At 40.0% G+C, this 26,939-nt stretch overlaps 1 protein-coding gene across 1 annotated transcript; it reads right to left on the minus strand.

Moving 5' to 3' along the window:
* On the minus strand, positions 1–26,177 carry LOC306971011 (putative oxidoreductase YjmC). The gene is made up of 11 exons (XM_079567137.1): positions 25,844–26,177; positions 12,305–12,453; positions 10,823–11,011; positions 8,776–8,837; positions 8,619–8,672; positions 6,538–6,636; positions 5,966–6,101; positions 3,726–3,844; positions 3,288–3,383; positions 1,671–1,781; positions 1–320 (listed from the first exon to the last, which is right to left on the minus strand). The coding sequence occupies exons 1-11, from the start codon at positions 25,849–25,851 to the stop codon at positions 255–257; spliced, it is 1,089 nt and encodes a 362-aa protein (XP_079423263.1). The 5' UTR covers positions 25,852–26,177; the 3' UTR covers positions 1–254.
* Between the last annotated feature and the right edge of the window lie 762 nt (positions 26,178–26,939).

Below are 26,939 nucleotides of genomic sequence, written 5' to 3' on the forward strand. Positions count from 1 at the left end.
CGTCGTCATCAGTCACTTTTATTGAACAAGGCACTAAGAGTAAAAAAGATAATGTGACGGTCCCTGAAACTCACGGCAGAGATGTAAACAAAATAGAAAAAGTAACTTCTGTTTCTGAGCAACAAATGCAACAATGTGGCTTGACCTTTGTTAATCACATTCGTTATAAAAAATAAAACAATTAAAATGATCTAAAAGTGGATGACTGAAATGTTGTGCGTTTAAATTGGTCTCGGTTTATTCGGGGTGTTGGTTCATTCGGGGATGAGTCTGTCGACGGGTAGCAGTTGTTTCACTCCATTCTCTGTAGCGCATTTGTTCTGGAACAGACACAAACAGAAAACTTAAAGGCACACTGCGTAACTTTTTGGATACACTGTCGCCACAACAAAACGTGCCCCTCAAAAAATGCTATTTTTGCAGTGGGTAATCAAAGCATGGATTCGGATGAGGACCTAACCTATTTAGATCTCATGTTTGACTGTGTTTAGTCAACATCTCCATGGCAACACGCTGGATATGTACCCACTCCTAGTTACAAGTCCGGTTCAAGGAGAGATGCAACGCTCACAGCTAACACATGTGTATTTTTTCATGCTTAGTTTATAAATGCATGTTTCAACAATATAAGTAATGTGTGTAATAAAAATAAATTCTTATACTGTATTCTATTTATTGAGTAAAATGTTACACGATGTGGCTTTAAAATACAACAGAGATTTGCAATGGCTAATTTCAAGCTACTGATGTTTACAGCTGAAACTTGGAAACTTTGCATGTAATGAGTCTATATTAGTTTCACAGTTTAAAGCAGTACTAAGTAACTCATGCCCCACAGCAGGTGTCGTAGCATGTTGCGTTTTTTTACTCATTAATTGTCTTGGAGAGTAAATACTACGCTGACAGAAAAGACAAAGGGAGAGAGGGATATTGTACATCCAATTACACAATGGAGATCTTTTTTTTTCCACTCAAACTTGGCTGTAAATACTGTTTAAGTGGCGCTAGCCCACAGTTAGCTTTGCCCATTAGCCTGTTAGCTTCTTCTTCGTGATTCCATTAGCGTGTATTGGTGACTCCGACCCATAGGCAGCAAAGTCGCAAACGTGGTTTTCTGGCCAGAGACATCGGGGGAGATGAAAGACCCCCCGATCATTCCATTAACACTTGTATTAGAGGGACTACGGAAAGGATTTATTGAGGTAAACAAGTTACTTAGTACTGCTTTAAGTTGAATTACAGAAATCAATGCAATTTCTGAGTTCCACCTATTGTTATTGCATCTGACGAAACTATGTAATAGCCTACTAGACTTCAACCCTAGGGGGCAACTCAAAAACAGACAGGTTTACTAGAATGTAGTGTATATAATGTTACTACACCTGGTACTGTAAGTGAAGTAATATGACTACTGTAACTTAGTAATGCTCAAATGAGATTTAAGAGTTAAAGAGATGATTAAAAAGTGTAAATTACCAGTATTTACAGAAGTGAATTATATGAAGTTGTTGTAAGAGTGGTGCTAGAAGTTGTATTTGTATTTTTAGAGCGACTGTAAGTATTTTATTAAGCAATAGGAAGCCTCAGGTCCGATTAGAGGAGTTGAAAGCTATAACATCTGCATAGCATCTCGTCCATTCTGTTTTCGTTTTGATCATTTATGAACTCACCATGCAGTTGACCACGTTCAGGTGGTACGGGATGCCGTCCATGTCCTCACACTTCTTCATGTTCGTCCTCTCTGGGTCTCCAGGTATCAACACCGGAGCGTCTGGGTCGGACTGCGTCAGAGGAGACCAGGGTTAGAGGAATGACTTGTACTGAAGAATGAGCCTGTAAACTGTCTGGCTGCACGATTCTGAATGAATGTGAACACAGGCATTAAAAGCGTTATATAAGTGTTAGCCATTATATTATTATCAATATAATCCTTGATTTATTAGTCATTAGTCGAGAGTTGTATTCAAAATGAAGCTAAAATACTTTCAAATTCAATTATGTTTGATTTGAAGGTAATATTGAAACTCTACTCAGTTTCACCTTTATTTAATCTGAAGTAATTCCCAGTACCCCCAGCTAAGTGCTCCGGTCCCCGTACCCCTAGTTGGGAAGCACTGGTTTAGACCTCTGCACACTACAGTGACAAAACATGAGCATCAACAGAACGGATTGATTTACAGACTGTTTGGCCGGAGGGATTTAACTGTGAGAGTCCTGTATCTTGGAATGGAGGGTGTGAAACTAAAGACTGATGACTTTAGTCGCTACTGTAGCTTTTATTTTAGTGATGATTTTCCGTTTTTTAAAGGTATATATTATAGGGCTTGGACAAAATATCGGATCGGACTTGGATCGCAAATTTTTTTTGCTGCAATATCGATACTTTATCAAGTGTCACAATACTTTCAATACTTGTGTTTGGAGGCATTTTTATCACACACTCACACTGTTTTCCAGCACAATAAACATATTACTTATCATAATTACTTATTATATTGCAATCGTATCGGATTGGCCCCTGAGTATCGTTATACGTATCGGATCATGACAAAAGTGGATCGTCCCAGCCCTAGTATATATCATGAAAAATCCACTGAATGGCTCCTCTTGGCCTGTTCTTTTTTTCTTACCTAACAATAATGTGTCGGCAAAAATGCATGTCTGGCTGCGAGAGGTGCAGGACTTTCTTCACCCTTTCTGAAGAAGAGTCCACTTGTCAGAAGTTGGAATTTCTCTCCGGGATTCAGCGACTAACCAGCCAGAATAAGTTTGTCACTTCACATATGGCTTGGCGAACCATGGCCAGATCCAAAGCAGATTAACTTCATAAAAACACCCGATGGAGCGGCCAGAGCAGTAAAGTAAATCCAAACACGTGTTAGCGTGTGTTTGCTAGCCATTTATGAAGCTGTGTTGCACAAAGTCAACTCCTTTTAACTGCATTGTGAAGCCACTGCACTTATTGCTGTCATGTTGCATGGATCAACTTGGAGAGAGGGGCAGAGTTAACTGAATCCAAGCGATTCCAGGTTGGTGAAATACCCCCAGAAAATACATAAAAATGAGTTCTCCATAGTGGTAGAGGTACAATATGTCACATAAATGCCTATAGTTTACTTTGGAATGGCTAAAATAGCATGAAATAGTCCCTTTAAGTGTGAATATTGTTAGTTTATGCATTATGGGGAGTCTTTGATTGCATCTTATGTTCATTCTATGTTTACCTGATTTTATCATCAAACGTAAGTCCCAGATAATTGCAATAGATATTTGACAGTGTCACTCACAGGGTCCAAGTTCCTCTGGATGGACATCAGGTCGGACATCCTGCCAGTGAACCCGGGAGCGAAGTTCTCTGGGTTTATTGCCACAAAACATTGACCCTGAAAGCACAGACGAACAGAGAGAGAGAGAGGTGACCCACTTCAAACAGGACTGAGCTCATAGTTATCGATCAACCTTCACCTCCGATGTGCAAAAAAACTCTTATCGGCAAGGCACAAACTGAAAGGAACATAATGCGTGCACGATTTGTCCACTGACGTCATCCAGTCTCTGTAATTTAAGCAAATAAACCAAAGCTCCAAAGCCAGACACAGACAATGCCGGGTTATCAAAATCAAGCATGTTTTGTAATTTATTGGGTTAAATGTCACACAGTGCGGCTTTAACTGCTGCATTAGGCGGGAAGATAAAAGCCCCGGAGGTCCAGTCCATGCACGTACCAGGTTGGCGACTTTATCTGTGACCTTCCACTGGCGGACGTTGTTGCTGTACGCGGCTCCGGCCAAAATGCCACAGAAAACCTCCACCATCATCCCCAGACCGTAGCCTTTGTAGCCTCCTGGAGAAACACACAGCCACGAGCAGAGGAGGTCAGGAACTGAGCAAACTTAGAGAGAGGATCTGCTTTACTTGAGCAGTAATTTTACCTTTCACCTTTTACTTTTTACCTTTTTCTTACTTCAATTTGAAACATAAATATACAGTACTTTCTCTATGACATTTCTAAAAAGGCACCAAAGTAAAACGTTTATTTTACTACATGTAGGAGAATATGAGGACTTGTGATGCCCAGGGTATATTTCTATTTGCTGTTTAATAAAGACTGTGTTTACTAAGAGATTGCATTTGTTTTGTGAGCACCCGGAGGAAACCTGCGCAGATATGAAGAGAACATGCAAACTCCACACAGAAAGGATCTTGTTTCTTCTTAGTTGCAAGCACTAACCGCTGTGCATGTTTTGTATCACTTATTGTACTGACTTAATGCGAAGAAGGTTTGTCCTTGTCATGTTGCTATGCATGTGATTAAGTTGGACGCAATCTTCATATTTTTGAAACCTCAAAGTTAATACTCCAAATACTTTCTACTTTGATTAAGTATCTTTACCTTCTTAAAGCTGGAGTACCTGACTTTATAGTGAATTTATTTTTGCCACCTCAGAGTATGTTTCAAAAAACAGGCAACACCTGCATTGTCTTCACCTTAATCTTTATTGAGTGATGGAAAATAGAATATAATAGTATAGTATATAGTATAATCTAAAGTAGTTCAGTTCCCTCTGCTTCACTTTGCCATCGCTCAGCGGTGTTCACGGGCGTGAAACCTGCATATAATAATTTTGCTTGAACAATTCGGATGTGCAGGAGGGATTGTGATAGTTTGGGTCAATACTAAAAATGTCACAATTTGAACAGGAGAAATCAGGTGCCCCAGCTTTGTCTGAGCAACTTTTATTTCTATTGGATTAATACTTGACCTGTAATATCTGTACTTTTAATAAAGTAATTAAGTGGCAACACTTTATAATAACTACACCTTATTTAGCCTTAATAAATGATGAGTTAACATTTAATTCATTGTGAACAATTCATTAGTTAACACTACCACTACTACTTTAACACTTAACAACTACTTTACTACTACATTTAATACCTAACTCATAATGAATAATTAATACTTGACTTATTCCTTTATTAAGTAGTTATTAAGTGTTAGTCACACTTAACTAATGCATCGTTCATGATTAAATAACTGCTAACTCATCATTTATAAAGGCTTAATAAGGTTTAGTTATTATAAAGTGTTATCTAAATCTGGGCTCAAATCAGTTCTGTTGTGAAGGTGACAGAATGTATTTTATCTGCCCTTTATGCTTTTGATTTCATTTCATAATGATTGTTTATTATCATTATATTTTTAAATAATTCCTTTTGTCAGTGTATGTACTTTAAAGATCATTCTTGCTTTTATTTTTGAAGCACCTTGACTGATTTAATGTATATGTAGAACTTGACAAACAAGTTTTTCTATTTTTCTCACAATTTATCTACTTAAAAGTAACACAATGTAAGTTTTTTTCTAAATATTTCATAAACATGATTTGTGTCCCCAAATATGTGGTAAACATGTTTGCTTTGCTTTTACAGACAACAGTTGTAATGTAGATTTACTGTATTTACTCTTGGTTGCCAGATCCTGTCGCTAAAACCTGAACATGAAGGTATTCCCTCCTACTTCCTAAAGCTGAACGGCTGAATTCTAAAGGATCTTAGCTTTCAAATGAAGAATGACATGTATAGTGACACTTCTGCTTGTGTCCTCACCTGCAGTGCCTTTTTTTCCACTACAGCCATTATCTTACAGTTACAGTCGGTGAATATTTTACAAGCGTTATTCCTAGATCTTGGTTTAGTCCAGTGAGGCGCCGAGTTAATTTTAGACATTTTACTGTGGGAAGAAAGCCATCTGTCTTCATGTAAAGGTGATGTTATGTGTAGGTTATGTGCCTACAGTTGAACTTTAACCCTTCACAAACTCACAAAAAAACAACATTCTCTTGCAAATATTTCTCTAACACGTCAACGCTGCAGACAAAATGTTCACTGCTGTGTTTTTAAGAGAATGTCTCCGCTCTGACATCACTGAAGTCTCATCTTATGTAATGTTTGTTTGTCTCACCTGTGGCCTCGCTGCCTCCGATGGGCACCAGTCCCCCTCCCTCCCGGACCTTCGAGGGGTCAGAGGTCATTTTACCGTTCTTGTCAAGACCCCAACCGATCGGGATCTCGTCTCCTCTGCGCTGGTGCAGCTCAACCTGAACATATAAAGTCATGAGTTCATCTTTAGTGACGTGAGCGATGCATTTACAGCTAATCAAGTACATGTCCTTGAGTATCTGTTAGAAGTCCTAGCTTTGGTTTGTGAATTTCGTTTTATGCAGTGTTTAGTTAAGTCTCCAAGCGAATCACTGTGCTTGATTTTTTTTTTCTTCTAAGCAAGAGGAAAAAAAGTCACCACCTGGTTTTGACTATCTATCTGTTCTGATCTGGGGTTGCTGCAGTTGGTCAGGTCTAGGCTTGCTGGGTACAATCTTAAATATAATTGTGTTAATTATGTTTTAGCAAAAATGGTGTCAAATGTGTCATATGCACTCTAAGGCTGTACTGTCTGCAATGCTATCTATTATACACAGCGTCTAAAGAGAGCTTTAGATGCAGTTTGAGTTTTCATCAAACTGGTGAAAGTCCTACCTTTCCCAGAGCCACTGCAGAGGTGGCCATGTCCAGGACGAAGCTGTCGCCGTCGTTGGCAGGAGCCGCCACGCTGATGGGGTTTGTGCCCAGCGTGCACTAAACACACAAACAAAGAGTATTAGTTTTGTGCTCTGTAAGCAAGATAAATATTTTTTTTAAAGTGTCTTCGTTGATGAAATTAGTCTCTTTTTGGCAACTATTAAAGTTAAAGCTTTAAATATGAAAGCTTCTTTACTTGGGATGGCGATGGGCAGGGCCGGATTTAAGTAAAATGGGCCCAGGGGCCTCAAGTGGAGGAGTTCAAGTATCTCAGGGTCTTGTTCATGAGTGAGGGACGGATGGAGTGTGAGATCGACAGACGGATCGGTGCGGCGTCAGCAGTGATGCGGTCGCTGTATCGGACAGTTGTGGTGAAGAGGGAGCTGAGTCGGGACAAAGCTCTCGATTTACCGATCGAAAGGACAAGATCGCGAATACAAGCGGCCGAAATTAGTTTCCTTCGCAGGGTGGCTGGGCGCACCCTTCGAGATCGGGTGAGGAGCTCAGTTACCCGGGAGGAGCTCGGAGTAGAGTCGCCGGGCATCTCTGCTGAGACTGCTGTCCCCGCAACCCGGCCCCGGATTAAGTGGAAAAAAAATGGATGGATAGATGGGCCCAGGGGCTAAAAAATTTTCAGGGCCACCCATACACTGTACGTCTGTCTGTCGGATTTCTCTCTCTCTCTACAATGAAAAGAATAACAACATTTCTTTTTTTATTTGAACATGCAGAAGCAACTTCTTAAACATAGTACTAGTTAAAAATATGACAAATTTGTGGGGGGAAAAAGCAGTGAAACACAATGACCCCAATTTGAGCTCCATGGCCCTGTCTGAAGAACCGTTGCCACTGCCAGACTGGTGGGGACATATTTAAAAGGGAGGTCCTCCCACAGATATTTTTTTATTTTAATGGTGAAATTTGGTGCATTCTCATGCATTTTAACAGACCAATAGGTACATATTTTTTCCCAGTGTCAACTCAATGAAAATGGCTCAGACCTAGTTTAGTCTTGGTTTAGTCTCGGGTACAAAGTCATCTGATTAAGCCTTACATGTGAGGGAGTCTGTAAAGAGAGAGGGAACTCTTTTCTCCTTATGCCCAGGGGCCCTTCACCCTGCTGGGCCCCTGGGCGTAGCCCCTGCAAGCCCCTGCATAAATCTGGCCTTGGCAATGGGTCGCATCATATTCCAAACCAGACCCAAGTTATTTTCTGTACAAGCTACACTATATTGTTTTTCCAAGCAAAACAAATGAGAAAGGGACATCTTTTAAATTGATAGCAAGGATTACAGGCATTTTAAAGTAAATAAAAATAAAATACTGCACTGACTGACAAAACTGGGAACATATTAGTTGTCGTGATCTGATCAAAACAAGAGGAGGTGCTCTTTTCTTTAATTCTGTAAAAGGAAACCAGTTTTACAAGACAGTGCCAATGTGGTTGTGGTTTAGCCACTTCCACACGACACAATCTATTCAAATGTTGTCACAAAGCAGGCGCTGCTTTGACGGCAGCTGATACTTAAAGCACTCGCTATAACTCATTAACTACTTGAGCTCATAGACGACCAATATTTGAAAAGAACGTTGATCAAAACCATTTTTATAAGCTGTATTTTTCTTAAGTGAAACACAGGCCTTATACAGGCATGAGCAAGTCAAATGGAATGCTTTTTAATGCCATTTTTCATGCCCAAATACTTTATTTTAATGCAAAAAATACAGAAAAAAATCAGCCCACATTCCATATACTGTACTTTTTAGCAAAAAGAATTGATACATTTCAGCCAAAACTGCAACTGATTGTGCTTTAGACCTTATTTTGGTGTTTTCAATGAAGTTATACAGATAAAATTGTTGATATCATGGTTTTCCAATAAATTTAGATTTGATGCTTGTTTCAATATAATTAAATGAAATTTAAGGCATTTTACCAAAATTATGTTGATGACTTTTTAATGCCGTGTGGAAACCCTGGAAACAATACACGTGACTACATTGTTAATATTTTCATTTATATTTCTTAAAAAACGTACCTCTTTGCCGCGTGTGGGGACGACCAGTGGAGACGTGTTTGTGAAAGACATTCCCTAAAAACAAAAAGTATAAAAGCAGTATAAGTATTTTTGTTCTATATCAATGTCAATTCTAACCAGCATAGTATTATATACACAACAATTCTTCTTTACTCACAATCATGTTTTCTTTGAGAGCCTGCATTGAGTAGTAACCAGCAATTCCATAGTGATTGGATCCTGCAGAAGAACATTGATCGTTTAGCTGATGCCTTTTTTTTGTTGCTTGCTTCCTTATGCTTCGTTCCAGGCAAGCTCCGACATGGACAAATGCCTTTGAACGCTGCACAAACTGGTGATTATCACTTGTTAAGTCAGAAATTATCAGAGTGGTCGAACATAAACAAGTGCACCTGAATTTTCAACCTTTTACTGCATTAGTGACGTATTGTTATTGCTCAGTGGTCACAGTGGTCAATACAACTTCATTTATTTACATATTTCAGTAATGTAGGGGTTAACATCAGTCCTCACAGTGCACTGAAATGCATTGTGACTTCTTTAGCTTCTGGCGTTCCAGTAAAGATGAGTCAAGTCAAACCGGCTCGGCCTGTTTCATGAAAAGATATTCACTAATCCTATGTACAGTCTGACAACTGCAGTAAATGATTGAAGTAACTGTGGCTCTTCTGAACACACTATACATAGAAGCCTAGTATGTACTTCCTATAAACAATTGTGTCTTTTGTCAGTTCTCATTGTGATGCTCTTTGACTACATTATTGTTTATAAGGAAGCAGCAACTCCTATTTAATGCTTTATAATGTGACTTTACTCTTTAAATATACATGTTTAATACCGCAAACTCAAACACTTTCATTTATAATTTGGGAACATCCCATCAAACAGAGGAATGGGGGGAAATGTTGCTACTTAAAAGTGAATTGAATACAACAGGCAACTTTTGCACAAACAAATGTGTAAAATTTCAGCCAAAACTGCAGGCTTTAGACCCTAACAATAGTTGAGCATTAAATAATTTGATCTATATTGATTTAATGCCAGTTGGAATCCAGTCCATTCCCTGTCTTAATCCATTTTTTAATGACATTTAAGGCCTTCATTTGGGCCCTTAAACGTGAAGACTTTTAATGGTTTAATTGCTGCCTAGATGTGCACTGTAACCAATAACAGCCATAGTATAAACTGTACTGTAAGTGTGCTGGCCTCTTTTTTACCAAAATGAATAAATTCCATGAGATTTTCTGTAGCCAGGGTGAAGTGTCTTGCTCAAGAACACAACAAAACAAAGAAGAGAGTTAAACTAGAGATCAAACTTAACATGAGAAGACTCATTTGATACAGTGGGAGGAAAAAGTGAATACACTGTGTGGAATTTCTTACATTTCTGCCTAAATTGGTCACTAAATGTGGTCCGATCTTTATTAAAATCACAAGAATGATTAAACAGTGTCTGCTTTAACTAATACCACCCAAACATTTAGATTTTATCATGTTTTTATTGGCCTCAACATGTAGACGTTCATAGGACAGGGAGGAATAAGTAAGTACACCGCCTGAATCTCACTGAACTGCAGCAGTTTTGTAAAGAAGAATGATCCAAGATTCATCCTGATCGTTGAGAGCGTCTAATCTGCAACTACAGACTCACTTACTCACGTGCTGTTGTGAAAGTCTCATTTTTTTCTGCAAAATATCTTCATAAACTTGTGAATAAATTCTTCTATTGATGATAGCAGGTTGTCCAGGCCCTGAGGCAACAAAACAGCCCCACACCATGAGTCTCCCTGTACTTCACAGTGGGGACAAGGTTTTGACAAGGATTTTTCCTCCTCACATGATGTTGTGTGTTCACTGTGGTTAATAAAGATCAGACCACATTTAGTGACCAATTTAAGCAGAAATGTAAGAAATTCCACACGATGCACTCACTTTTTCCTCCCACTGTATGTTCAGGAGCAGAACTATTTTTAGAAACCGCTTCTTATCCTAAACTCATAAGAATAAGAAGCATTTCTGGACATGTTTGAAAAGGTCTATGAGTTGATAAGTGATTTAATTGAGGCCATTCAAATCGGGCTTTTTAGTATTACACAGTAGTAGTACACACAAATGGTGACATTTCTGGAGCCGATATGGCATAAAAGATGATAATTTGTGCTTTCTGTGACTTGACGTATCGTGATTTCGATCTTTGGTATTACCCCGCGCCACGACCCAGCCGATGCCCACTTCTTTGGCCTTCTTCAGGGCCAGGTTCATGCAGAAGTTGCCGACCACCGGACCCAGCAGGTTCTGCCCGTCGACCAGAGCCGTGGCCGCACTCTCCTTCTCCACCACCGGCTCCCCGTCTTTGGCGCAGATGCCCGACTTGATGTCCTTCACGTACATGTCTGACAGCGAGAAGATCACAAAAAAGTAAAGTCCACAGCATTGTACAGTTTGGGGGGAAATGCTTAATTGCAAATTTCAAGTGTAGATTTAGATTTTTGTTGATGGGCTTAAAAATTCCTAGAACACTTCTGGATTCTATGAGGCAACATAATCTAGGAAATAAAATAATGGAGCACTTTAGTAGTTGAAGAATGAATGGAAACATGTGGGTTTTATATATATTAAGAGCCCTGGGAGAAAAGATAAAGTTGGTACAGTTGTGTTTTACTGGATACTTTTGTACATCTTTACTGTGTTTTTGTGAGGTTTGGTGGATTTTATTAGCAGAGGACCAAGGACCCTGCTTTTCTTTCTTATGAAGCCTAGGCGTTAATTCAACCTGGGAGACGATTTTCAGCATCACATACCTCCAGCCAATGATCGATTCCGAGAGGGCCACACCTCCACCTCAGCCATCAGCGTAAGAGCCACACCTCCATAGCAGCCAATCATCGGCCTCGGTCCTGCTTTTAAGCCCCAGCAATCATGGTTCGTTCGCTTCCCAGCTGCGCTGCGACCCGCCCCCACCCCATCTCCGCCTCTTCCATCCACGGCTTCTACCTGCTGCGGCTTCACGGGTCTTCCACACCACCACCAGTGTCCAGGCTCCGGGCGAAGGCATCCCTAACTACAAGCTGTTTATCCATACTGACTTTCATACATCGATGTCTACCGCCAGGGTCTGATCGCCAAAACTAATATACATGTCAATAAATCTTCCTAATCGCTGCTTTTGTCTGTTTGAGTCTATCCAGGTTGAATTTTTTTTAAGTAAACAAACTGCTTGTGAGCTTTAGACATTTGAGACCCACAAATGTCTTCTTCTGAAACATCGAAGATGCACTGAGAGCCCCCCACACCTGCAGCAAAGTGGAGGCGTCACAAAAAACAAAAAAGGGACAAGCGAGGAGGTATCCAGGAAAGACTCAAAGCTAAGCCACACAAATCTTCCTTCCTTATTATTGTTCTGGCTAATCTTCGTTCACTGGAGAATAAGACAGATTATATTTGTCTGCTAAGCTCTCTCCGGAAGATGGTGAAAGACTGTTGTGGAGCAGAGGGAGCTGCACAGGAGGAATAGAAGAAGAAGAAGAAGAAGAAGAAGAGGAATAGAAGAGGTGGAGGAGCTGACCAGTGCAGGACACCATGCTCTGAAACAGGGACGGGCCCAGAAGGCCAGAACATGCTGGTGGACTTTCCGTTGAAACCTTTTTTGCCTCTATATAACTCATTATTGAACACAGGCAACTGACCCATGCGGTTGAGCCCGTGGCTGTAGTGCCCCCGGTGGTCGCCCTCCACCAGGACCTCGGCCAGACTCTGAGCGTGGTGAGGCTTGGTCCCCACTGCCGTCATGCAGCGCTCGACGAAGCTCTGCACCTCCGACTTGTGGATCAGGCACCTGCACAGACACCATTATACCATGTTGACCAAGAAATGTGATAATCAGTGACTGCCTCGGTGATGTGTTCACAGTACGTTCTTTTAAATTTTAGCAACAATATGTCAACCTTAAAGAGCAATAAAGCAAGTCCAAAAGCAGGAACCTGTGAACTGTTGTAGCACATACTGTAACTGTTTGATCTGTGTGGATGTATGACCAAAAAGTGTTCTCAAACGGAACTAAATGAGGAAAATCGTGACTAAAATTAAACTTTTGCACATTTTTAAATCAAAATGTCGTATTTGGTGTTCCCAACAGCAATCTCCGTCTGCAGTGATGTTGGATATTGTTGCTTCTTCTCGTTATTGATATTGCGCCGCCTATAACGAACAGATAATCAGTGGTGGAAGAAGTACTCAATATTCTTACTTAAGTAAAAGTGCAGATACAGGACCAAAAATGTACTTAAGTAAAAGTAAAAGCATCTAATACAATTTGTTCTTCAGTAAAAGTATGGAATATAAAATGTACTTTGTAAGTAAAAAGTAAGAGTATTTAAGAGTTAAGTGTGCAGGAGTTTTTTTTTTTAATCATTTGAATACAACCAGGTCTAAACGAGTAAACCCCTAACTCAGGTCAAAAACAGGAACTAAACCTGGTCTAAACCTGGACTAAACTGGGTCTAAACCTGATCTAAACAAGGTCTAAAGGAGTAAACCACGAAACCAAGTCTTTTACTTTTACTTCACTAAAATGTAGTGAAGTAAAAGTAAAAAGTACTCATCAAAAAATTGACTTAAAAGTACCTATAATTTGTACTTTTTACTTGTACTTTTCCTTTGTTTCTTTCCACCACTGCAGAAAACAAACCCTTATCGACATTGTGCAGCCCTGCTCTCAGCCCTTGTATCTGAAATGATACAATAATGATGTATGGACTTAAAAGCTATAATCCGATGGGATATAACAGTTAAAACAGGACCAACGACTTGAAACCAAGCACCAGAAGATCAAAAACAAAAAGTTATTACAATCTTACAGCATGTAATGTTGGAGAATATGATTTATCTCTTGTGTGCAATTATGCCATAGGTTTTAAAGGTGCATTATGCAACTTTTTATGTGACTTCATATCACAGGACGCTCCAGGATCAATTGTTTGGAAGGTTTTCACTTGTGACGGACCGTCTCACCAGAAAAACCTACAATACAATTAATCCTGGAGCGTTAAAGGGACCACTGTGATCAGAAGTAAAGGCGCCATGCTGACCTCTCATGCAGCTGCTGAGTCACTACAAGGTGAAATATACACAAATATCAACTTTTTTTCCCACAAAAAAGTTGCATGATGCACCTTTAAAGGCACACTGCGTAACATTTCGGTCTATACTGTTGCCATCAATACAAAACATGTTCCCAATGATCAGCTTGACACTGAAAATGCTTTTTTCTGCAGTGGGTGATCAAAGAATGGATTTGGATGAGAAAATTGTGCTGACTCTAATCACATCTCCATGGAAACGAGCTGGAGACGTCCACACTCCCGCTAAAGCTACAGTCATGTCTTAGGAGAGCTGAGCCGCTCACAGCAAAAGCACATGTTTATTTGTGCATTTATGAGGTATTTTTCAATGATGAAAATATATGTCATAAAATAAATGCTTGTAATTCAATTGTATTTAATGAGAAGAATATTACGCGGTGTGGCTTTAAGGTTAAGAGTGACTTGGGGGCTGATGAACCCTCTCCAGATCTTGCTCAATGTTCAGTTAAGATAAGCTCGAGGACTTTTAGCATTTTTTGTGCATATTTTACATTTTAGGTTTAACCCCAGGCGTCCCTTCCAAATCATAACCCGGGCTCTGGTCGTGTCTTTGTTTTTGTGCGTTACCTCATGTTTACTCTCGCGTGCAAAGAAAGAACACACTGTACTCAAAGTTGGACGGTAGTTTGCCTCAGGAGAACAACCAAAAAGCAAGGCAGCGGCCGACTTTGCCTTGTTCTCCCGAGCCACAACAGTCTGAGCTTTCATCGAATTAAGGAAGACATTTCAAATTAAATCATATGTTCCCGACTCATTTCTAACAAACAAACCATCGGGGTCGCTTGTTCCTTCCTGACCTCGGGGGTGATTTACACACGACTGGACTTCACCCTCTCGAACCAAGTGGACAAACGTCATTGAGGATTTTTAACCTTTTTGTTTTCGCATTGGACAAACTCAAAGGTCCCAAATATCAAAGGGTGACTGTGTCGATAAAAGCAGGTTTCTAAACTATAGCCATTTAACCGTTTCACTGCTCTTTTAAAGGGATATTTCAGGCATAATCATTTCCTAGTTATCCAGAGTGTTGCTGATTTCTGGAGATTTTTTTTTTTTTGTAGTTCATGCAGTTTGTATGTTTGAAGAGTTTCGTGGCGCTAGGCTAGTGGCAAGGCTAGCGCATTTCTATGGTATCAGCTAGCCTGCTTTAAAAACAGTCGACCCGCTCCACAGAACACCTGAGGCAAATCACTTATAACGCCAGACTAACCATAGAAATGTCTGTGTCAAACTGACCTTGCATCACATGAATGATCGCATTTTGAGGGACTATTTTCTAGCAGATCACTCCGCCGCCGCGTAGCTTATACAACCACGAAGCTGATGCTGCTCAAATATAAGGTATTTTAAATGCAAAATGGTTAAAATGATTCTATTGACACAGACATTTACAGTATATCATTAGTCTGGTGTTTTAAGTGATTTGCCTCAGGTGCACTGTCAGACTGTTTTTAATGCAGGCTAGCTGATACCATAGAAATGCGCTAGCCTTGCCACTAGCCTAGTGCCACGAAACTCTTCAAACATACAAACTGCATGAACTACAAAAAAAAATATCTCCAGAAATCAGCAACACTCTGGATAACTAGGAAATGAGGCCCTATGTCAAAAATCCTGAAATATCCCTTTAAGACTTTTTAGTACTTGCAGTAATCACAGCACAAAAACAAGGAAAAAGTGAACAAACTGTATAGTGGTTTGCAGAAAAGCAAGCTGGAAAACACTACATTTCTGTCTCTAGTCTGTTTACCCCTGCAGCTTGTTTCCACTGTTAAGCTTTGCCAGCTTAGCCAGACACATAAGCATCAGTAAACATCAGACAAATCAATACCACAATACATCTGATCCCTTTCTCAACACTGGTGAAGGCAAAACGTTGGTGATTTTTCTTGACGTCTGTGTTTTTTTTTTTACTGGAGAACTTGTAACGTTAGGAATGCTCATAATTGCACCGGAATAGTTGTAAACATTTCCACTAAACTGAATTCGCAGCGGGATCCTGGATAATGAGATACAGTGGACCATCTGCATGTGATGTTCCCACTGCAGCCACGGCCCTTATTTGTTCCAGTGAAGAAATTAAAAACTGCTCCACGCCAGGACAGTATAATTTAGTGTCGAAACGCCAGCCACATCGGATAATTAAACACAGTGCGCATGGAGAAGGGGAAGTTTAACCCCTTAAGCTTCACATTAACCAAGCTCATTTTCTCCAGTTCAGCTTTACCCAAATCTTCTGCACTTGAGAGCTTGCAGCCTATGGGCCAATGAAACGCTACCTTTGAAAGCTAAGGTCTAAACCAGGGGTCCCCAACTAAATCAGCTCAAGGTCCGCAAACTTTTCTTTCATAACCCTCGACGTATGTCCAAGGTCCGGACAAATGTTAAAGCATGAGCACAGGTTGTCTCTTTACATAGCAAAAAGAGCTGATTAAGGAATCAATAGTTTTGTCATTCTATTCAAAATCTTTAAAACATTTTGAATTCAGCCTGAGAAATTATGTACATATTGAGAGGAAAGGGACAGAGGGTTACTGTGCATCCAATTATACAATGGAAATATTTTTTTTCACTCAAACTTGGCTGTAAATACTGTTTAAAGTGACGCTAGCTCGCAGTTAGCTTTGCCCGTTCGCATGTTTGCTTCTTCTTCGTGATTCCATTAGTGTGTATTGCTTTCTCCGGACCGGTGGCAGTCAAGTTTTCTGGCCAGAGACACCCGGGGGAGATGAAAGACCCTCTAATCATCCCATAAACACTCGTATTACCCCCACAGGGACCACGAAAAGGATTTATTAAGGTAAACACGTTACTTAGTACTGCTTTAATAGATATTAATAGTAATTTCAATAGTAATTTAATAGTAATTTCCAGGAGATAAATATTGAAAGAAATATTTTAGGCTCACGACCCACTAAAAAGGGGTCCTTTTGGGTCTCGACCCACCCGTTGAGAAACACTGCTGTAGATTATTGCCAAGTCACAGAATAAGGGGAAAACATTACAGCAAGTTTTTAGTCATTTAATATTTTCATATTAGCAAAAAAGCATTTTAAAGGGGCTAGATGCAAGTTGGTCATTTTTAGACTCACTACTGCCACCTCAGGTCTTATGCGTAACTGCAGCTTCTATATTAAGCTTGTGCATGACGGCACTTCAGACCCGAATTAACACCTTTATGAGTGACAGAGCTCATTCTGCACATTAGGACATTGCTGGAAAATGTAGGTGGAGGAAAATACATAATGTTTTTTTACATTTTTTAACCCCCTATAGCCCCTTTAAGCATTAAAAAAGTTGTCACAATTGTCAATGATTGTGGTATTGAAATCTAAATAATGAATAGAGCCAGGTTTAAATTTCTGAATTTTATTTTTTGACATAATGAAATACATGTTTTGTAAAGGATATTTTGGATATCTATTTTTGTCTTTGAAATATGTGTTGTTTGTTGGGGCTCAAAGCTGGAAAAAATCAGGCCGACCAAAAAAAAGTTGCCACTTGGATGTAATTAACTGTTATGACCTGGTGTTGCTGCAGTTAGTCCAAAGAATGAGATCAGCTGACAACCGGAACATCCTGAATAACCAGGTCCATCTTCTTCCCTGATTCCAAGACGACAATGTCCGGATTCATCGGACTCACATTTTCACACAGATTGTCACCACAGAGTTCAGATCTTAACCTCATTGAGAATCTTTGGGATGTGCTGGAGAAGGCTTTGCGCAGTGGTCACACTCTCCCATCATCACTACGATCAACACTGGATGTTTTGACATTGTAGAAGCTTACTGAAAGTCCCAGTCCTAACAGTCCTAAATGCGGCCCTCAGACCAATTTATGGTGGCCCTCGGCCTCTTGCTGTATCGGTACACATCACCAGAGATGGACCTTTTTATTTGAAATGTAATAATTCTATACAATTCTAACCTAACAACTAACATTTTATTCTGAGACAGAGCTGGCATGAAGGTTTTAAGCTTAAATAGAGGTGTGGGGCACAATTTAAACCTTTGCGGGTCAAAGGTTTTGCGGCACTAACTACTGATCTACGGCCCTTCACCCCATGTACGCTTCAATATGCGGCCCCCCATGAAAAAAAGTTTGGACACCCCTGCCTTAAGTGGATATGTTGAGAAAATGTCCTTTGAAGTTCCCACATAAATCTATGGAGAAACATTCTATTGTTTTATATTCCAACATCCTGGCTCAAATCTAGAGACGGGTCCCCTGTGAGCTGCATGTTTGTCCAAGTGAGAAGAAAAATGTCCATGTTGTTGTTGGTAAAAACAATAACGTGTTTTTATTGCTTTACCAATAAAAGAAATGAAGAAAAAACCTGAGAAGGAAGTAATCGAAGGCTCTTGTTTCAATCTGCATTGTTCGACTGTCCTGGTTTGACCCTGGATCAAGTTCAGGCTCGAGTTTGAGACTCTGGCAAAAGTCTGTGGTGCTGCGTATGGTTTGGATTAGTGTTTGGGATAGTTGTGCAAAATGGGTGGTTACAGAAAGGAACAAAGATGGGCCTTTATGAGGAGGCGGAGGCGGGTAAGTCCTCCTAGATCAGTCCGAGCTTCACCCAACTTAAGCTCTAGTCCTAGTTCAGTCCTGGCTTTGTTTTCAGTTCTCACACTGATTGTAACACTAGAAGTAGTTGCAACATCGCTTTATTTTTAACCTCTTAACTCCCGCCTAAACCCAGCTTATTCTCTCCAGTTTGACATAACCCAAATAAAAGCATCTTGAAATAGTGCCAAAAAAGTGAGATAAAAACGCAAAAATGAAGATGAAAACAAAAGAAACAACGACAAAAACATGACAACAAAAGCGAGGAGAAAGCGACAGAAATGTGACAAAAAAGCAGCAATGCCAGGAAAAAGAACAGTTTAAATCAGTTTTGCAGGTCTTAGCTTTCAAATGAGGAGACTGGACAAAATGTGCACTGTAGAAGCGGGACTTAAGAGGTTAACTGCAGTTTTGACTGAAATTGTACATTCCTTCTTGCTTAACCCTAGAACACTATTGCCGGGTGGTTTTCACTGGAGCAAATTCATTCATTTTTTGCATTTGTGGCAATAAAAATGTGTTCAAACATTAAAATGGCATTGAAAATGACTTGCTGCTGTCAGTATAAACCCTATGGTTGTTGTACTAGTAAGTACTTCATTTTTAATAATGGGAAGTAGCTGCGAAATGTCGTCCTCCATCGATCATAATTATGTCCCAACATGCATTAATCTAAGAAGGTGTGGCTGGAATAACGTTGCAGAGCGTAAGTACATCTCTTTAACCGGAGTTAAAATTACATGCTTCACCTCTGCGAGCTAAAAGAGTAAACAAGAGTCTAGAGCCAGGTCTGAGCTCAATGCAAACTTTGTGGGTCGACTGAAATATTTTACCCAGGGGTGGAAATACTGGCATTTCTCCAAAAACACAACAAGTAAAGCTAGTATGATTATTGCTTTGGCGACATAACAACAACTGCTACTGCTCCTATTGATACAACACTTTTATCTAGGTCAGTGGTTCTAATAAATGATAATAATAATATATTTCACACTAATTACCATCACCAAATCCACTGCTGGGGACCCTTCACTGTGAAATGTGATCAGCACTTATACGGTTCAAAACATGTAATATCTTGTGATGTTTATTTGAATATTTTGGACTAATCTTCCAAAATACACTGTTTTTAATCAAGAATATATTAAATACCAACATTTACAGGAAGCCCTGATATAGTTGACCTTCGAAATACGACCATGCCTATAATAATAATTATACTAATGCATTGGTTTCATATAGCGCTTTTCTGGACACTCAAAGACACTTTACATTGCATTATTCATTCACTCCATACTCGTTGATGGTAAGCGACTGTTGTAGCCACAGCTGCCCTGGGGTAGACTGACAGAAGTGAGACAACCAGTCTGTGCCATCTGCCCCTCTGACCACCACCACTCACTCACTAAATTCCCCCTAGGTTTCTTGGTGTTTCCCAATCGGTCTCCCATCCAAATACTGAGATCTGACAAAGCAAATGTGGATCAAGAATAAACAGAATTGATCTTACATGTCACGTGACCCCTCTGAAAGATGGCCGCTTTATTTTATTTTAATTTATCTATTTTTTTTTATTTTTTTATTTTTTTTATAACTGTGTTTGTCTATTTTATGTATGAGTTTGTTTTGTTAATTTCTTTTTTGTGTGTTTTCCAATATGTGTTCAATAAAAAAATTACAAAAAAAGAATAGACCGAATTGGAATAAACGCCAACTAAGATTATGTATTTTTATTTATTTATTTGTTTGTTTGGTCAGGACAGTGCATGGGCTAATTCCCATCCGTCATCCCACATTCATCCTGGCCTATTATACATGCTTTTCGTATTGGGGAAACCAGAGTACCCGGAGGAAACCTACACAGACACGGGGAGAACATGCAAACTCCACACAGAAAGACCCCGTCCAGGTGGGAGTCAAACCCAGGACCCTCTTGCTGTGAAGCACAAGCGCTCTGCCACCGTGCACTGTGTCTAGATCAAACTTAAATGCCTTACTTAAAGGGATATTTCAGGATATTTTGACATAGGGCCTCATTTCCTAGTTATCCAGTGTTGCTGGTTTCTGGAGATATTTGTTTTGTAATTCATGCAGTTGTTATATTTGAAGAGTTATACGTGGTGCTAGGCTAGCGCATTTCTATGGTATCAGCTAGCCTGCATTAAAAACAGTCTTACGAACTCCACAGTGCACCTGAAGCAAATCGATAGAATCCTTTTTGGAATATAACAGCCATGTTTAAATAAAGGCTTTTTAATATTTCTACCTTTGGAGTGCCTCAGTTTGTTTGATTTTTTGCTGAAACGGATCCCTGCACTGAAGAGCACCCAAAAGACTAAACTTATACAACTTTTTACATCCGAGTAGCACTCCAGCCTCCCAATTTTTTCAACTGGATTATAACTGACCTTGCATCACATGAATGACCGCATTTTGAGGAACTATTTTCTAGCAGATCACTCCCCCGCTGTGTAGCTTATACAACCACGAAGCTGATGCTGCTCAAATATAAGGTATTTTAAATGCAAAATGGTTAAAATTACTCTATCGACACAGACATTTATATGGTTAGTCTGGTGTTGTAAGTGATTTGCCTCAGGTGCACTGTGGAGCGGGTCAGACTGTTTTTAATGCAGGCTAGCTGATACCATAGAAATGCGCTAGCCTTGCACTAGCCTAGCGCCACGGAACTCTTCAAATATAAGAACTGCATGAATTACAAAAAAAAATCTCCAAAAATCAGCAACACTCTGGGTAACTAGGAAATGAGGCCCTGTGTCAAAAATCCTGAAATATCCCTTTAATGTCAACAACTACTGACCTGCTATAGCTCATGATCGATAAAAAGGCTTTACAATTATACGTACAGGCCGGTCTTTTCTCTACAAATGTCTGCTTTGTCAATATTCTGGAGGACAAAAACAAATTTCATATGAACCACTGTATCATTTTAGGGAAACAATTTGAGTTATTCTGCAATATTGTTTGCAGATGAAAATGTTGGTTCAAGTCCACACTGAAGAGCTGGCGCCGTTATGTCTGCTCTTCCAAACAGGACATTTCTGCAATACTGAGAAGGTTCAAAGAAAGACGTGACAAAATGCTACTGCAAACTTAAAGTCATATTTCAACAGAAAAAAACGAGGACTAATCCCTAATTTATTGTCTTAATGCTGTGATTTGGAGCAAGGATTTTGGAGCATTTTGCAAGATATAATTCAGTTTCCACGTCGACATTTTGACAGTGCCATCTCCAAAATGTGGCTTTTCTTTTTTATTTTACTCTATTTTACCGAGAAGGTCAATACTAAAACTCTGCAAAAGCTCTTGTGTCCTGTCGACTGGCCCCGCCCCCAAAACCCAGATGAAAAGAGAGCGTTGTTGCGTGAGAAAACGGTCATAAAACCAGAACCGAGTAAATAAGCAAATGACTGTACACTCGGGAGAGGACGTTTCTCTTGTGGCAGATTGTGAAATTACGGGAAAGAACAATGACCGCAGAAATGTGTGTCTTATTTTGTACTTTTGTTGTTGTTTTGCTCAAGCAGAAATACCTGAGTTATTGTGCTGTGTTTCCTTATAGTCTTGGGAAGATGGTGTTTTTGATTTTGTACCGAGGCTGAGGCAAAGCCAAGGCAACCTTAAGATGGAGAAGTGTTCTGAAAGTAGAAGAAAAACCTCTACCAGGTTCTAGCTCAGTCCTACACAGCCCAGTCCTGCAGTAGTTTCATGATTTCAGTTCATGATAGGATTTAATAATAGGAGTGACATCAATAAAACATAAAATATTGGGCAAATGTTAACATAAATAAATAATGAAATCAAACAACTTAGCCTTTATTTTTAGATTTTTCCCCTTTGCAGATTCACTCACAGTGAGAAGAGTAACGTATTTACTGTTATTTCAAAATAATATTATAATTGACCAGGAGTAAAATGTACTGTGTGACAGTGGCTCTGTGGTTAGAGCTGCACAGAGCTGCGAAAGAAAGTTACAATATTCGTCTTGAATCCAATATAATTGCCATATTTTAACTATTTCAGCACTTTACATACATACAATTTATTTAACCTCCCACCCCCCACCTGAACCAAGCACATGTTCTCCAGTTTGGCTTTACCCAAATCTAAAAGCTTAAAAAAAGCATCAAAATAGTGTTAAAAATGAGTATGAAAACGAAACAAAAAAGCATTAGAAAAGCAACAAAGAAGTGACAAAAACGTGACAAAAACACCACAAATAAGGAATGAAAAATAGCAATGAAAAAGCAACAAAAAAGCCACAAAAACGCCATAAGTACACAACAAAAAAGCAACACAAAAAGCAATGCAAAAGCAACAAAAGTGACAAAAACATGACAGAAAAAGTGTTAAAGAAGAGACAATAACAAAAACGCTTCAAAAATATGACAAAAACGTGGCGACTATGTGACAACAAAGCTACAATCACTTTTGTAGGTCTTAGCTTTCAAATGAGGCATTACCCTGTTGCTCTCCAGTTAAGAAGCTTTTTGATTTGGATGAAGCCAGACTGGAGACAATCGGTTCAGGCGGGGGGTTTAAACAAAAATGGTGTCATTATTTCTTTGTATTAAAGGGACTATACGGAGTTTTAAAATGTTAAAACTAAGTATTTTCCTCCCCTTATATGTTCCAGCCATGTCCTAATGTGTAGAATGAGCCCAGACTTGTTCACCACAACTGCTTCTAAAATCCTGCACTGTCACTCAAAAAGTTGTTACTTCGGGACTGAAGTGCCGTCATGCACGAGCTTAATATAGAGACTGCAGTTACACGTGAGACCTGAGGTGGCAGTAGTGAGTATAAAAGGACCAACTTGCATCTATGCTCTTTAAATGATGCCATAACAAGACTTGACAAGATACTACATTAATTGTCTTTTTATTTCTTGTTATATTTCAGCGTTCACTTTAAAATGTCTAAGCAGAACACCCATATCTGATGTTCAACACTGACATATTTTGTTGTAGAAAGTGATGCTTTACTTTGGCCACAGTTGGACGGTCCGGCCTTTTGGTCATTTGACGATGAAGAAAATCAGCCCCTCACTGAGCAAAGCTGCCTTCACCTGCACTACAGCCTCTGTCCACAGATCCAAAGGTTAGCAGTTTGGATTCTGCTTCGACCGGTCCACACGGTTGTCTGCCTATTATGAAAATGGTTGGGACGTGAGTGAATGATTGGTGGGTCCGATGGCGAGGATTGCAAGCCACGCCTCCATAAATCATTTAGATTAATGTAAAAAGCACTAAGGCTGCAACTAACGATTATTTTTCTATCGATTAATCTATCGATTATTTTTTCGATTAATCGATTAATCTATCGATTATTTTTTCGATTAATCTATCGATTATTTTTCATGTTACCGATTATTTTTTCATTTAAAATGAAGAAAAAAACATTGATGTGTCCAAATGGCATGGCTTTTATATATTTATTTACTACTAGTCTATTTTCCCCACTTTTTAAAATAGTAAATGGCAAATGGGCCCATTCTCTCACTTCTGGCCCTGACCCACAGTTTGGGAACCGCTGATTTAAAACTAACTGAAACCTGCACCTGACGGTTATTTCTGTCTGACCACTGAGAATTACCCTGTGAGTCGCCCAATTCGTTATAGACTGTGCACATTCAGAGAACCAGAGTTACTGTAAGTTACTGTGCTCGTGAGAACCATGTGGATTCAACTCCTCTTTGAGACAAAAAGGCCACGGACTCGGCTTTACTCTCGTCTATCATCAAACTACTGTCCTGATTCTCCGCTAGACACAACAACAAGAGAGTTTAAATGAGTGTGTGGCCGATGCCCCGAGTCCGCGCAGAGAAAACATGAGAACAGCGCCCGGGACACGGGGACGTGATGCAGCCGCGGAGGAGCCACGCATGAGGCGAAGCGAGCACCGGGAGACAGACAGCCGAGCGGGGCACGAGCGGAGAAGTAGCCTACTCGCGTGTTGGGAGAGACGGGGAAGGCGGTCGGTCTCTCCTGCTCATTCACTTCACCAGACTGCTCCGTTTTGGTTTTATATGCGGCAAAGTAGGCGGAGAGTGAGTGCGCGCTGGAAGAGCCTGTCACCGTAACAACGCGTTGATTAATCAGTGAAACAACACCGTAGTTTGACTGAGATGCGGGGCCCTTGCGGCCGCGGGTGTTTTCGTTTCACATGTTCGTTCATAGCCGTTGTGCTGTAGCCTGGCTAACGCCAGACTAAAGTCACAAGTGATATTGCAGTTGGAAATGATTGGAGTGCACACAGCAGTCTGGCGTTAGCCAGGTTAGTTGTGCTGCTGTGATATGACATTTCCGCTCGACACAGTGTGCAAACAACAACATTATTAGGCCGTTTCTGGAAATACTCCCACACTTTTGACGACTTTTGTCGTGCTTTTTCCCCCTCGGTCGCAGCGTTTGCATTACGCGCAGCCACGCTGGAAGTGATATGTAAACAAGCGACGCGTCGACGCACAAAAACGGCGTCGACGTATTTACGTAATCGACGACGTCGACGACGTCGACGCGTCGTTGCAGCCTTAAAAAGCACCATACAGATAAATGCTCTCCCTGCCCTTTCCGTCGATTTCCAAAATATAATCATCATCTGCTTCATCCAAATGGAAATAAACTGTTTGGGGGCAGTTAGTGCAGTGTCCACATGCCACAAAAATGCTTCCAATTCTGATAAACAACAATCTGTCAAAACACTGTCACTGGTTGAGCTCAAACCCTAAGACCTGGGTCAGTTCTTTTTATTCTCGCCTCTATAATAAAATGAAGATGGTAGTTTTCAAGTCAAGTTCATGTTTGAGGCAACAATTGTCTGAGCTCCACTTTGTCACTGAAACAAGAGCCTTTAGATAGACCAAACAATCATAACTTAGCCATAATATTTTGTACATCCAGATACAAGTGAACTTCTTGTGCCTCTTCTTGTGTTTATAATTGTGATTTTTCAGATACAAAACCTGATTAGATTTGCAACACCTAATATCAAGATGCCATTTTAACATGTTTTCCTCGATACCGTCTATTCATCATGGCTCATTGGGAAACACAGGGACAGAAACGAGCTGCAGACGAACCCACTCCCGGTAAAGTTACAGTCATTTCTGAGGAGAGGTGCACCGCTCACAGCAAAGTGGGTTTCTTTTTCAATGGTGAATATATCTCTTCAATTTTATATATTGGGTAAAATTCTACGTGGTGTAGCTTTAAACAAAAATAGTTTTTTTCCACTCATTGTGTCAGAACAAAGACTTAAAACAAGCCCAAAATGAAACTAAATTAGGGAAATCATGACTAAAGCTCAACCTTTGCATATTTTAGGGCTGCTGTGTTTCTCTTTTAGGCTGTGTTTGCAAAAAAGTGCAACTCTCACAGTCATTTGGGGATGTGTAATGTGGCTTCTCGTGCACACTGTGGTAATAACATTTAGGAATAGCAGCTTGAACATGGAGCCGGCTGCCACAAGTATTGCATAAGTTAAAAGTCCGTTTACCTGCTCATGTTTGCTGCAGCTGCTGGTAAAAGTTGTGGACGTTGTAGCTCGTCTGGCTCGGCTTGGTCTTTACTGTCAGCAGCCAGTCAGCTCCAACTTCCTCTTCGGGACAGAGTCAGCAGCAAAGTCTTGGGGAAATGCCTCTTGTTGTCAGATCAGGTAGGTGTTGTCCTCCGTCAGAGAGAGAGAGAGGCAGAGAGAGAGAGACACTTTCTTTGCATAGGCAGGTTACAGATTACAGGATACACATCACAACATGCAAACATGCTCATGGCTCCAAAAATATGAATGAGTGGCTTATCTCACTTGATCCCATGTAAATCTTCCTTCTCCTTGGGAAAGGCTGCAGGGCTTTACAGACAACTTTTATGACATTCACATTTTTACTTGTGGACTAGAGGGGAAGCTAGTTTATTGGAATTGGGGGTTCAAGTTGGCAAAGGAGTAGAAGAAACTCTACAGTAATGATGGTGTTGTGAGAAGAAAGCTAGCCATACCTTTACACTAAATTCAGAAATGTGAAATCCCTCATTTCCATTATTATCATTCAAATAACTAAGGCAATGTTGCAGCCATACATTACTAACCTTGAACTGGAGTAAAAAAGCCCCAAGGTCGCGTGCAAAACTTGCCAAAAATAACCAAAGGTGGAGAAACTTGTTTTGCTCAGAGTCATGCGCTATGAAGCATGGGAAAAAAAAGCAGAAGAGAAATAGTGTTTATTTAGCGTATTGCGTCGGTTTCGCGTTGGCGCCCTCTGCTGGCGCTAACAGGAAGCTACAGGACCACAGACAGAACATGGGGTTCACACGAGGTAACCCGTTTTGTGTGATGTTACGAGACGAACTTGAAATGTTGTCGATATATTTTATAGATAGATATAAAGAAACAAAAGGTCTGGCTCTTGCAAAGTAAAAGTGTCTGTCATATTATTCTACCGGATCACAGTGGTGGAAAGTAACGAAATAAAAAGTACAAATTATAGATACTTTTACTTAATTCAATTTTATGATGATTTTATGCTTTTTATTTTTACTTCACTATATTTTAGAGCCTGCATCTGTACTTTATACACCACTACATTTTTAAGTTGGGT

This window comes from Gobius niger (assembly GCF_951799975.1).
Source record: "Gobius niger genome assembly, chromosome: 12".
Taxonomy (NCBI): domain Eukaryota; kingdom Metazoa; phylum Chordata; class Actinopteri; order Gobiiformes; family Gobiidae; genus Gobius; species Gobius niger.